Raw genomic sequence first — 14,579 nt, 5'->3', positions numbered from 1 at the left:
ATGTCAGCAGCTTTGCCTTATTTCTTGGAGCACTGGGAGTTACCTGATTTATGAAAATGAACTCTTTACACTTTGAAAATGCTGCTTTAAAGCGGTACATCTTGAGCATGTTTGTCCAGCAGCACTCTCCCTCTCCTCTCCTCACTTTCTCCTGTCTCTCTGGCACTTTGGTAAAATCTATCATGAATTAAGGAAGCTGGTTTGATGGGAACAGGAAAAGTATGTGTACAAAACTGTACCCAGTTTCCAGTAAATCTACAATATGGACCAATAAAGCTGAAAAGTTTGAAAAAAAGACTGAATCTATCCTCAGCTGGCATCAATTTTTGTCATAACTCACTGTCTAAATACTGTAACAAAGTGAAAGGAACGAAGTCACACGTCAGAAACTGATCTCATTCTTCTAAATATTTCAAAGGAATGAAATAACTAAGGTCAAATAAGTGATGAGCAGAAGAGAATATTTTTCCTCCTCATCCCTCTACAGTCACATTCAAACTTTCTAAGTTTAAAACTACTTTGCCCTGCAAATCCTTCAGTACAAGAATCTTTGTGCAAGCAATTGGCTGGATCTGGCCAGAAGTATGTATGTCATTCTTGCTTTAAGTACACTTTTCTGTTTTTTAAAGTCACTTCCTTGCTTTTTCTACCTAGTTTATAACCCTAGCATGAAACTAAGAAACCTTCAGGATCATGTTGATCCATTGCATACTTTCTTCTATCATTTTTAGAGAACAGACCTGAATGTAAGAAACCTGTTAATACCTAAGAGTTTATTTTATGGAGAATTTTTATGCTGATTTGGTAAGACAAAGTCAGCATACTACCTTGAAAAACCATTTGCAAACCAATATTTTAGACTTCTACTTCCTAACATTTAGATGGTGCAATTGTTCCTCCAGACAGGAAGAATCTCTTCCTGTGAGTAGCCTCATTAGGATGAATGCACAGACAAATGCTTGCCAAGCACTTTAACATCAGCTAAGCACATTGGAAAATGTGCTAATTAAAATTAGTGTTTAACACAACTCAGCATTCAGCATAGCCAATTAATATTTAAAAAGAAAAAGTATCGTCAGCTGATCACAGCTGGGGTAAGGGTATCACCAAGCTAACTAAAACTAGTTTATACTATAGCTAAGACAAGACTTAGCCCTTAGTGAGCCCTTAGTGCTGTAGTAGCCAAGACTTACTCCTCTGTCCTGGTATTTTGTGGTCAGGCAAGCAGTGTTGGGAGGAATGGTTCCACATCAAGTTCTGAAGATCAATATGAATCAATTTTGCCTGCAACTCCACTAATGCAAATCCTATTATAGCTTTGTAAGTTTATATTACATCATTTTAGTTAAATTTCTGCACATAAAACTGTATGATAGACACGTTTGAGAGACTGGAAACAAATTAAAGCAAGTTTTCCTCTATTTGTCTACAAGAAGTTAGAGTTGTAGCACTATTAACCCACAGTAATGCCTTACTTGAACGGGTTTGTTGCATCTAACAATGATGTATTGCAATTTAGAAACTTCCGTAAGTTTTTCCTTTACTTTTATCCACATTACTAAACCAGTTTGTAGTAAAGATAACTCACGATCTGTGTGCATAAGCACATACACTATAAAAGGTAGTGGAAAATATTATCATACCTAATTTGCTAAAAATAATTGCTATTTTATGTTACACAAAAACAATTTGTAAAATACCAGAGAGTACAGAGTGCACGATGATACAAAAGCAACACATTTCAGGGAAGTTTAAGCACATATTTAATTTACTCATGCTTTCTATTGAACCCAATAGAAGTTAGAATTAAGTACTAGCTAAAAGTGACAGGCTTCTTTGTATACCTTTCTGAATAGAATCTATGTCAATAAGCAATGCATTATTCTCTATCTTAAGGAGTCTGAGGATATACATATATATATATAAAAAATCCAAGGCAAGAAGAAAATTTTAAAAGTAGTACATAGGAGTTTTCTTGGCAAGAGTCTAACTTTTTCATATTTTTAATGTGATTTTACTGCTCATGAAATGTGTCAGATTAAGAACCCTCAGGCTGAAGTTATCTATACACCCACTGATACATAGTGCAGCAGCATTGTCAAATTTCCCCTTAAAATGCACTTCTGCTCTGAAGCCGATCAGAGTTTACACACTGCTAAAGAAACGTGGTGGTGTTTGGGGTTTTTCCCCCCTTTTTAAAAATGTATTTTTAAATTCCAGGAAAAAGAATGAAAAGTAATTTTCCTGAAGGAAGGGATCCACTTTCCAGTGTTAAAGGAGCTTCAGATCACAGGTACTTGTGCAGATAAATACTTTTGTGAAAACTTACTTGAGCAGCTGTGTTGATTTGGAAGCCAGGCACTCGGTGTTAAATTGTCAGCCTATCACCATGCGTTATCTCACTTCTTTCTGTGTAAAGCTCAGTCTCCTTGGTTAATAAGTACCAATCTCCAGGGAGGACCAGAGGCTAAATTCCAGAGGTGCACAAGCCCAAAAATTTACATGGAAGTGAATGTTTGTGGATTCAGTCATTAATTGCTCCTAGGTAATTACGCTCATCTTCCTTAACATCTAATGACCCAAGAGGCAAATGGAAGCGAACCTGTTACAAGCTATGCTTTCTGCATACCAGACCCCACAGGCAACAGAAGTTATACAGCAAAATGCCTTAGATGCATGGGAATTACCACAATCACATCTTTCATGTACTAGCACAACCCCACCTCTATTCTGCCTAACACAAACCTTTAGGCTTCAAAACGCACATTCTTGAGAAACATAAAATGCTGTCTATGTCCATCTCCAAATCTAAGGATTTTAAAATTTGCAATGCACACCTGCATCACTTTAAGAGCTCTTAGTGTCTTTTTTGTTCATTATTAAAGGAAAATCCAAACTTTTTTCTTTTTTTTTTTGTTAATAAATAAAACACCCAGAGTGACGCACCACAGCTTTGTGCAGTTTCTTTTTTACCAGTGCCAAGCAAATGAAAGCTGAGAACTGCTTTACATCTCCCTAACATTTAAGGTAAGGTTTTAATTACCTGTAGTACTTACCACAGAAGTTCAGTAAGACCATTGTTCCTTTTTCCAAGTACCAATACACTTGGACATACTCCCAGACCATGTATACTCTCTTTTAAACATTTAGTCTTATTAGTTTAATTTCAGCATTTGAAGTTAGGCAGGGGAGTGTTTACTGGATCAGAATTTACATAATTTTGCAAATGCACTCTTAAGAGGGAAATGTTGAACCGTGACTAGGTTACTGGTGTTATCAATGGGTTTTGCCTTGAAGCTAGAACTAACATCTGAAGTTTCCTAATAGTAAGGGACATTGTAAGATGTATCTCACTACAGAAACTGAAGGCAACTATAAACTGCAGAAAGAAATGAAAGCCACATGAATCAAAGAGTGGAGAAGCACAGAATACATCAGACTTGATCTGCTTCGTCATTTCAACAGCTAGCAATTTGGGCAAATCTCAGACACCATCCCGAATCACAGGCTGGAAGGAACTTCTGCAGGTCATTTGGTTCAGCTCCCTTGCAACCTCTCTGAGCAATCTGGTCTAGAGTTTAATGGGAAAGAAATAGGAAGGAACTAAGGAAGTCCTTCGAAGATCAGCTTTTTCAAATACACTCAGAAGTATTTTAATATAATGCAACCTTATGACAGAGTAAATGGGCAAGACTCATGACTTGTAACCACATTTTCTAATATAATATAAGACATGTCTGCTAGCTATATCATGATTTTTATCTTTTTAATTTTAAATCCGTGTAGATCACTACAACTTGCTATTTCTAACCATAATTTTATTCAAATGAAACATTAGCTATATCATTAGATCTACTTTTTATTCAATATATAGATAAAATAATATAAACCCCAGTACGTCTCAACAATAAAAACTCAGGAGTTTTTTGGTGACATGCTGGCCTTCGGCTATAAGAGTCACATAAAGTAATTGATATATACATACATGTTGTACAAAAAAAAAAAAAAAAAAGAGGGCTGACAAGTAGCAAGGAAATTGCTACAGTCACATTCAGTAGATCTTAATCTAGCCATTCAATAGGGTGTCTATAGAGAACCAGTAAGAATTAAAACAGGTTGAAAATTCACCTGTGGTTCAATCACCTAAGCAAGCATTCAGGCTTTCTAGAAAGGTTTGAAAATAACCTACATAACTATGCCAGGAGTTTGAAGAGCCTACAGTGCACTCAGCGCCATACACACCACCTGAGAACTGGAAGCGTTACCATTATGCAAGCCCAGTGCAGCAGCCCGTTTGGGTCTTGCTCGGTTCTATGCATAAGCTACAAAGCCTTAGAAAGATTTGTTAGCGGAGGCGTGATGACGTTCAGCTATGACTATGACTATTGTAATTGCTGAGCTGATTAAGTACACAACGCACTCTTGCAGGCTTGCTTAAGGACCCTGCGCATTGTATTCATTGCAAGATGATGACACTCTTAAGGTATGTGGAAACCAAGCCATCAGAGAGCTAAGAAATGGATTTACATGCCTGCCTTTAGATATCTGTGTTTAAAATGTGATGTTTTAACAAAAAAAGGGCAAGTAGTCCTTAAGCTAAGAAAAACAGATCAGAAAATGGTCCTTTGGAATGGAAACGCTCTAACAGACTACAGTGCAAAGCTTGAATATGTTATTTCAATTCATTTTTTCTTTAATGGCCTGTAGAGAAGTAAGGTAGGGCTCAGACACTGCCACTGCATCAGGAATAATTTTGTCCTCTGTCTACTTGCAGTACTCTGTGATAGATTAAAATAGTTCTGCTTGTGCATACGGTGGGAGCCTAACAGAATTATAGAATCTTTCTCTCACAAACAGGATGAGTAGTTTGCAGTGAAAAAATATCATAATTTTGTATCTGACCAAACCCATTTCCAAAATGTCAGTGTATTTTTATCTTAAAAAATGGTATTTAAAGCAATAAACAAATTCATTAATCCATATTTCTGCTAAAAAAATCATAAAAGGTCTTTCCTTCCTGTACAAAATATGTGATTTCAAGAAGTCTAAACAAAAATCTGTTTGGAAGGTCTTATAAGGTGGCCATAACTTCCTATGTGAAATACATTATATAGTTAGACTCCTGTAAGTATTTATTTTTGCTTATCAGAAAAGTCAGGATTTGAAACCAGCATTACTGTTTATCCATATTTGGTGTTATTCTTAGTATTCCAACATGTAAACATCTTCTGTTATTTTAACACAAATACAGGCTGTGGCATAGGTATATTTTGCCATGATATTTCAGACAACTCCAAGTGTACTTTTCTAAAGCCATTAAAAGTTTTTACAATTTCTCTTAATAACTACCACACAAAGCAGAGGAGATTAGGAAACAGGCTTCTTGAGGACAGCACTGATGTTTATCTATAAAGCACTTTTATTTAGGGTTTTGAAAAATTTCTAAACTTGTCCCATCACCACTTTATTTTTCTTATTTTTATATATATATATTTTTACATAATAGCAGGGACTATTACATTAGATCTATAAGAGAGTTTAGCTTCACTACAGCAAAAGAAATATTTTCCTACATCCATACCCTTTATGTCATGGGCCCTCAACGTATAGGTTAGCAATGTACACTAAATGCCGAGACATATCGACTTCAGCAGGAGTTACAACTCCTCATTCTCTCAATACACCCACATAAAAGTGATATTGGTTGTTGCAAGTGAATAAAGCAATCTTTATAAGATAAAGGCATGGGAGAAAGGGACTCAGGGACATAACATCCAGGCGAGCTAAGGCATAAGGAAACTGAGAAAAGGCAGACAGGACAATCCAGGAGAAAAGATGAGATTTTCCGCTCCGCCCCCCCCATGGAAGGAAAGTTATATTTTAAAAGAGGTGTTTCTAGTAATAAAAGTACCTGGAGAATTAAAAGCCAGTAAAAATTACACTGGTCACCTTGCAGGCCTTGCTATGGAGACAGCAAGATACCAGACATAAAAATTGTTCCAGACAGAATAGGTCAGGGAATCCTTAAATAGAAAACAAGAATAAATTCACAACATTCCCAAAAGGCTTCAGGGCCTCACTAAAAGCAATGGTCAAAACTTCTGCACTGTCTAATATATCAAACCACTTTGTCATGTTTAAATAGGTCTGTACAGTATCTCATATTCCAGTAGCAGCCCAGCAACAGCAAATGGCAGGTCACAGACCACGTTAATCACATTTCATATTTATTTTTAATGTTTTCATAACTGTAAGTCAGTATAATGCCATACAAACTAAATACATTTAATAAGATTATTTCATTCTTTAAAAGTACTTAAAAAAAATAATCAACCAACCAAAAAAAAAAAAAACAACCCACCCTAAAAAACCCCAACACACAAGCAAAAAATCCAGGCCTATAAACCCATTAATCTACCAAAGCTTTCTATGAAGTAAGTTTCCACTCAAGACCTTATGAAGTGCCCACAAAAAAAAGAGAACAGCTGTAAGTATCAAACTCAACAAGTCTTTCACAGATTCCTTCATTACTCTTTAGTTTAGGGTCATGGAAATAAGGTGGCTCTCAGCAGTGACAGTTTTTGCAAATCAAATAATTGTTGCATGTCCATAGAGTAGGGGTATGCTAGAATTTATTCTTCTTCACTTGTAGTTGCTTACACAAATCATTGTACCGTAAGACGTAAGTCCTTGGTTAGCTATAAATGATGCTCTGTAGAGCAGGTGAAAGGTACTGGGAATATAAGGCTTATAGATTTTTTTTTTTTCTGGATAATCTAACCAGAATTAGCATGTCAGGATGAACAGAAATGCGGAGCAGATGGTGCCCATGTTATTCCAGCTAGGTAGAGCTGCAGGTGATAGTCTTATATCTACCTAGACATAAGATGTTACTTTAGATCTGTCTGATGGTTGGTATTTCCAAAGACACCCAAGAGTATTAAACATCTGAAGTCTCTCACAGCCTGAAAAAGTTAATCATCCAACTCACCTGTGCTTCTTTTCACAATGAATTTTGGCTCAATACTGCATCAAAATACTCTGAAATGCTGGGAGTTCCTATGCAAGCTAAATCCACTGTGCTGTACCAGCTTCCTTCCTTCAACACCAACGAGAAGCATTTAATTTAATGGACTGAATTTCTCTGACAGTATGCTGCTCCTCAGTGCCCAGAGAAACTCAAAGCTCATTTTACAGTTAACTTACTGGACTTCTCATTATTTCACCTTTAAAAGGAACAGAATGAGCAGTATTAAAAAAAAAAAAAAAAAAAGAAAATAAAAATTGTCTTTAAAGCCAGTAGGTAAATAGATAAATTGAATTCCTTTCCAGAAATCATTCTTCATAGTGAAAGCTATATGATGACTCAATATCTTTTCAGTAATAAAAATACTACAAAAGCAGATGATATGCGTAATGCAATGCAAGTTTAAAAAAAGCTGAAGGAAAAACAACAACAAAACCAGAAAAACATGCAGCTCAACTGAAGCAGCAGCCACCTGGTGTAGGGCTAAATTTTCTGTAAAAAAAGCAAAATCTGCTTTCCTTTACATCTTTACAACTCCACTGAAGTTTGCTGAAGCTGAAGATAAGTCAACTACAGAATATAATTTGGAAGTCATGTGCAAAGGGTCTGCACTCCACCTTTCCCATCAGTATTTTTTTAAAAAAACTTGTAATTACAGTAACACATTCTCCTTCATCACCCTGACTTTGATATCCCCAAGAATATGAAAAGAAGATTGATGAGAGCTGATTACAAGTCCTACTAGAATAATCACATTTTAAAAGATGACACCTCATAAGACTTCTTCAGCTGTACTAAGGATCTTCCAATTCCCTTTAGAAAAGGCTTGGATCTTAGAGGTGCTCAACCTCTGCCACTAATGCTTATAATCTGAGTCTCAATGTTTTCATAAAACGTCAGTATTCTGTTGTTATATCTATAAGACATATTTGCATTATGCTTAGTGTGAGGCATTTACATCAGTCTGTGTCTGAATTAGGTAAAGGAAACAGTATTACATGTAGAATCATGCCTATTATGTATTTGTTAGGCAAACAGAAGGATGATATTGACGTAGACACCAAAATGAGCATCTACACCAAAACAAAGATATATTGTGTACACAAAACATCCCAGTGGATTTACATATGAAGGGAAACCTCATGACCTATCAAAATTAGAATCTCTGACTACAAGAGCAAACGTAGGAGAGGTGATAAAAATTCTCTAGTTGCTAGGCATTTTATGGAAAAAGGACACATTCACTCATCTTATTAAAATTCATGGAAACTGAAAATATCCAAAAGCCCAGGAGGGGTGGGGTCAGAATATCTATTTCACAGAACTGGGAAGCTTACTCTAAATTCACCTTGAAAGCACTTTCCCCATCACAGACTTCTTGAGAGCCTTTTGATTTCTCTTCTACTTAGGAGATAATTATAGAATTTCTTTTCCTCCCTGACTAATCCATACAGAAGGGGGTCACTCCAGCATTTTATGCAGATTATCATGGTTTGTCCTACCTAGATCTTTGCTGGAAAATACTTCTCCTTTGCTCTCTTTTCCAACTCATCTAGCAAGTTTTATTTTTATTTCCTTCTGTTTCCCATATCTCATCCTGTGACTGTGTCATTTGATATCATAACTGCTTTAGCATTAAATACTGTTGAACTCTGCGCTTTTTTCCTCTTTTTCTTTGCTTTCTCCTTTAATTTTAAATTTACTGTTGTCAGGAAACAATGACACTCAGGCTTGGGGATGATGGAAGAGGTACATTAATCAAAGGCTTCATAGCACATTTCTCCTGCGGGTAAAACTTCCAAAAGGTATAAATCCAAAGGGAAAGACTAAATACTTCCTAAAAAGGATTTCTAAGGGCCCCAGAATTATGTGAGACTTTTTAAGATCATCATAGTAATTTCAGTCAGGAAGAATCTGACATTATGAATTTAAATTGCCAGTGCTGGACACCTGGCTCATGTGGTCTGATCTGGCCCTCACAGCTTCTGCTGCTTTTAATTTCTTGTACAAACTAACACCAAGAGGAAAATGTGATGGGCAGTTCTGCACCACTTTGTTGCCACATCAGGGAAATCCATCCCCTCCCAACACTACGATGATAGTACAGCTGTATTTCTCCATTTCTCCACGCTCTGGCACCTCCCCTGCCTTGGGAACTTCCTACGACATTAAAAGCTAACAAGCACAGTGTTTTTCAGATTAAACCAAGGCCCAGACAGCATTCAACAACAGAAACAATGCTTTAGGCAAGTTAGAAGTAGTGTCAAGACCTCTAGCCTTTTTTTTTTTTTTTTTTTTTTTTTTAAATGCTTTTCTAGTATTGGATAAAAATTGCAGGACATGAGTAACAGCAGTACTGCAGCAACCAGCTTGCTAAGTATATCCCAAAGATTTAGCCTTCCAAAGAGAAGTAGCAGACTTCTGCAGAATTTGTCACACGTTTTTGCAAGTGATATCGATGCTCAATAACAGACCAACAGTATTCCCCCCTGAATTCAAAAAACATACATAACCTCTAATAAAGAGAGAGAAAAAAAAAGTGTTCTTTCACCAAGGAGCTTTCAGTATTTCTGTATTAAGAAACAACATGAGAATAAAGACTTTCTACAAACCCTCAGAACAGCGGACCACATCAGCAACCGTCACAGCTGTGACTAAATCAACCAAATCATGTGTTGCCAAAAGATTTTCCCTTCAAGGTACTAGGAAGAGATTTTCCTCAGCCTAACTGTCCTACCTTCTGTAGCAGTCACTCAGCCAGCTGCACAGCCATCTACCAGCCTCCTGAGACAAAATGTTCATGATTTCAGCAGCGGTTGTTGAAGAAGCTTTTCTACATCTCATATAAAATAAACACTAAAGGCTATATGTACATTTATGTATGTAAATGGCCTTAAAAGGGAAGCTTTATATTTATCAAGTTTAAGGACAAGCTCCCCCCTACCCTGATGAACAACATTTATACCACCAAGTCCTAAGGAGGCTAAAGCAGCACCCGATGTTTTCCTCTTCACTCCTGTCTGTCCCCCTGGCTTTAATTTCTGTCTCAGAATCCTATCTGACACATGGAGGAGGCTTTTTCAATAAATCAATGCTGTAATAAAAAATTACTGCCTCTATGTACTCCACATATTAAGCGGGTTTCTCTTATACAGATAAAACCATTCACCTTATGCTCTATATTTGACTTTCATTTTAATAACAGACCTTTAATAAAAGAAGCACCTGGCAAAAACGTGAATCCAAAATAGCACAATGTTAACTCTTGTATGCTTTGACAATATTTTCCTGATGAGGCATAAAAGCTAATCAATTTAATTTGATTTCAGAAACAATGATAGCATTCTGCTGTTTTCAAAGTATACTTTTGAAAAAGAAAAGCTATCTGAAAAAAACTGCTATAAGGATAGGCATGTCAAGTAATAGCTATCATCATTTTGTCAGCAAAATGGAAGGCTACTGTTTTCAGCAAGAATGAAATTATCAGCTTATCCACAAAAAAAATGTAAAACCCAGACCCAAATTATATATTTTTTCCTAAAATTATTATAGCATAAATATCCCTTGTCATGTTTTAACTCAAAGTGGCAACTAAGCACCATGCAGCCGCTTGCTCACTCCCCTCCCTGCGGTGGGATGGGGGAGAGAATTGGAAGAATAAAGGTGAGAAAACTCATAGGTTAGGACAGATAGTTTAATAGGCAAAGCAAAAGCCACATGTGGAAGCAAAGCCAAACCAGGCATTCATTCACCGCTTCCATGGGCAGGCAGGGGCTCCGCCATCCCCAGGAGCGCAGGGCTCCAGCACGTGTCACGGTTATTTGGGAAGACAAACACTCTGAATGTCCCCTGCTTCCTTCTTCCTCCAGCTTTATATACTGAGCACGATGTCCTATGGTATGGAATATCTTTTTGATGAGTTGGGGTCAGTAGCCCCAGCTGTCCCCCCACCTCCCAGTCCCTTGTGCCCCGACCCACCCCCACCCCACCCCCCGCCTGCTTGCTGTGGGGTTGGGGGAGAGGCAAAACAGCCCCTGGCTCTGTGCAAGCGCTGCTCAACATAACAAAAACATCTCTGTGTTATCAACACTTTCCAGCACAAATCTAAAACACAGGCCATACTAGCTACTATGGAGAAAATTACCTGCTTCCCGGCCAAACCCAGCACATCCCTATAGCACCTATATGGAAAACGATACATACATGGTCAAACTGCTGTCCCCAGTACACATACACACAAAGAATAAATTATCTTCTGAAGCGTTACGTTTAAAAGCAGATTTTTCAGAGCTATTTTTGTGTGTCACATTTACTCTGTGAAATTACTAAAAAGAAACAGCAGGGAAAGGAAAGCCAAAGCACGAGACTGATGAAGGACTGACTACCAACAAATAACCTCATGTTCTGAGAGTTTCAATCGTCCCAAACAGGCTTTGCTAACCCAGGGACAGGCTTCCTGACAGCAGCTCCAGCTTGAACTGCTGCATTCTGAGCCAAGCTCTGCTCTGCTCTCACAAAACCAACACTGAAGAGCTGAACAAGGTACAGACTTGCCCAAACCACAGTCACCCAACAACATCCAAACATACGCTTCCATTTGTCACCAACGACTTACCCAGATATTTCCATCTTGGTGGTACGGTTTCCAGTTTCTCCCCGTATCACTATAGAGCATCCGATACTGAGTGATCCAGTCCGAGCTGCTATACCTGCCCTGAGTGGCAACAGCACTGAGCTGCTTCCTGCTCCCAAAATCCACCTGTAGCCACTGGTAATGGTCACTGTCCGACGGTGACCAGCCTCCTGCACCTGTTGGGTTGGAACAGAAGAGGCAGATTAGACCTCAAACACTCCCTTTGAAGTGAACACGTGAAGATGCTGAGTGCTAGAGGGCAGTCCAGCAGAGAGGAGTATCATACCAAAAAAAATGTGAAGATATACAAGAGTAATATGATTGAACATTTCTTTTTAAATTGTCTTTAGCATAGGCTTCAAATGCATTAACTCTGTTGCCTTAATCATTTTATGATATAATTATATTAATTTAATGGACTGTCTGCTAACGAATCAATGCCTTTATAACGCCTTAATTACAGTTTATTAGTTTTTGCCAAATTATAATTGTTCAAGGGTTGACCAATTTGCCATGAAATCTTTTGTCAGAGTAAGCTGGCACAAATCAATAACAATCTTTGGATTTCATATGCCTTTTCAATAGCATCTCACATTAAAGAGATAATATAGCTAAAACGGGAGGAAATAAGAGCAAGCTCCCTGCTTTCCTGTTTCACTATAGTGCACAGATCGAAAGATCTACCAGCAGAATTGAAAAAGGAGCACGTACTGCAGGGCTGGATCCTGTTTTGATCTGCTGGGTATACAAGCTGTCACAGATGACTTTGGCAGATGCCTCACAGAAGTGTTATTGCTTTTTATGGTTCTATGAATTAATGATAGTAATACTATTAACAAAATTCTTCTCAGCCACTAGACTACTTTGAGCTGTTCTAGATAAATAAGGCCATTGATGCATAGATAAATGTAGTATTAAGATGTTAATGCAATTTCTTATTCTTGGGAAATAAAAAAAAAAAACATTAAGGGAAAGTTGTAGTTGGATACTGCAGAGAATGATTAAAATTCTAAGATAGATATTATAATGATAAGTATTATTCAATACAAGAAACAAAAAAAAAATCGATCAATACAGAAAAAAAGTAGGGAATCATTCTCTTTGTATTCATAGCAGATATTAAAGATGAAGAAAAAAACTTTACAGATTTACAGTGAACACAGGGAGATTTTTTCTTTATTATTTATTTTTTAACCAAATAAATAGGCTGGCAAACCATGAAATCACATCGTATGGCCCATGGGCTAATTTTTATTGCTTTTAATTTAATTTATAGATTTCAATTGATGTTACAAGCCTAGCCCGCTTGCCAAGCAAGCACCTCTTTGCTATACTGCATCTTATGTACTCCCATCATTAGGCGGCAGCATTGCCTCAGTCTTAGACAGTTCTAAAACTCATTCAGCTGCTACGGATGTTCCAGTTTGCAGGTCACAGGACATGAACGTGTTGTGATATCAATGGCATCATCCGATGTCATAAGTAGTTCCCTTTCGTTGTAATTAAAAGTGTAGAACTATGCCAATGACATCTAATTTGTTAAAATTGTAGAGATTGACAACAGATGCTTTGCCCTTGCGGTACAGGTAATTATACCCAGCAATATAAACAGGATACCTTAAGGGTAGGGAATAGTTAAATGGTATTAAAACAAAACAAAACACACACAAAAAAACCCCAAAAACACCAAATAAACAAAAAAACCCCCAACAAACTCACCAACAAAACCACCCTTACTAAAAACAGTTGCAGGAAAAAGTATTCCAACACATTCCCAAATTCAAACTAGCTCTATGTATTAAAGCAAATCATAACTGCTTATTTAAAAAATAGATTCTGGATTCTTCAAGACTACTGTGCAAGGAGATTGAAAGAGTTAGCTCTACACACTTGATGTAATAGCTGAGACACCACTTTGTCTCCCTACCCTACCGTCCCTGCCCATTTGGCATCTCTGAGAGTGATGGCACTAAGGTTAAGAAGCCGCCCCCGTACGGAAGCCACCCCTGTAAAAGGACACTTTGGCAGTTCCAGAAAAAGTTATAATGTCAGTATTCAAAAATTATTATGAAAGATAGAGCTGAAAAAATCCATCAATAACATGTCCTTCAGCCACACGATTGTTGAAAAAGGATGATATATTATGGCTGTAAGAAGGCTAAAATAGACATTATGTTTTTACACTTTTCATTTATGCAGGCAATTCTGTTATGAAGGAGATTTACATTAAAACCTGGAGATCTTGTTAAATACTTTTAAAAGAAAAAACTATAAAACAACATTATTTTTTCTTTTAGTACATTCATATGACTGAGCTGAGATTTTGGCTGCCTTTGACTAATAAATAGACTCATGCAACGTAAATCACAAATAGGTTTCAAAAAGTCTGTACCTAAAAATCCATTGAAAAGTTTGCAAAAAATGAACGCTAACATTCATATTTTCCTTTTTTTTTTTTAAATGTAAGAAACAGCAGAAAACATTCTTCACATCATGCCTGAACAAAGTTATATGTGACACAAGAGTCACACCAAGGCCAGGCGATGGAAATGTGTATTGCAAGAAGCCTGCCCTAAAACCATTGCATAAGCAAGAGAAGACTTCTAGTCAATATTGCAGACAGCAGCAAACAATATTATCCCATTGGTTTCTTGACCTAATTCGCTATCTCAGTTTTGCATTTGCCTTCCAGCTTTTCCAAGTAAGTAAATTAATAGTCAAAAGGATGAAGGAGAAACATGTTGTGTTCTAGCCAGACCTGGTGCTGAGCAGACCCGTACGTGAAGGGAACAGCGCCCAGCCCCTGCAGGAGGGCAGGCGGCAGCCATCCACCAGAGGCAGCCAGTGGGGAACAATTAAAAGTTTCCCTTTCCTCCTTGATTCATCAAGCTGTGTCATTGAGGGGAGCAGATTACTTCA

At 37.4% G+C, this 14,579-nt stretch overlaps 1 protein-coding gene across 1 annotated transcript in view; it reads right to left on the bottom strand.

Annotated features, from left to right (window-relative positions):
- The window catches only part of CNTNAP2 (contactin associated protein 2), a 1,227,711-nt gene that overhangs the window by 759,174 nt on the left and 453,958 nt on the right, over positions 1–14,579 (bottom strand). Inside the window, exon 4 of the mRNA XM_080386067.1 lies at positions 11,643–11,836. Within this exon, the coding sequence (XP_080242193.1) occupies positions 11,643–11,836 (194 nt within the window). The remainder of the gene's footprint in view (positions 1–11,642; positions 11,837–14,579) is intronic.

Source organism: Falco punctatus (assembly GCF_963210335.1).
Source record: "Falco punctatus genome assembly, chromosome: 4".
Taxonomy (NCBI): domain Eukaryota; kingdom Metazoa; phylum Chordata; class Aves; order Falconiformes; family Falconidae; genus Falco; species Falco punctatus.
Note: the sequence above shows the minus strand (reverse complement) of the source record. Positions and strands in the feature narration are given on the sequence as shown.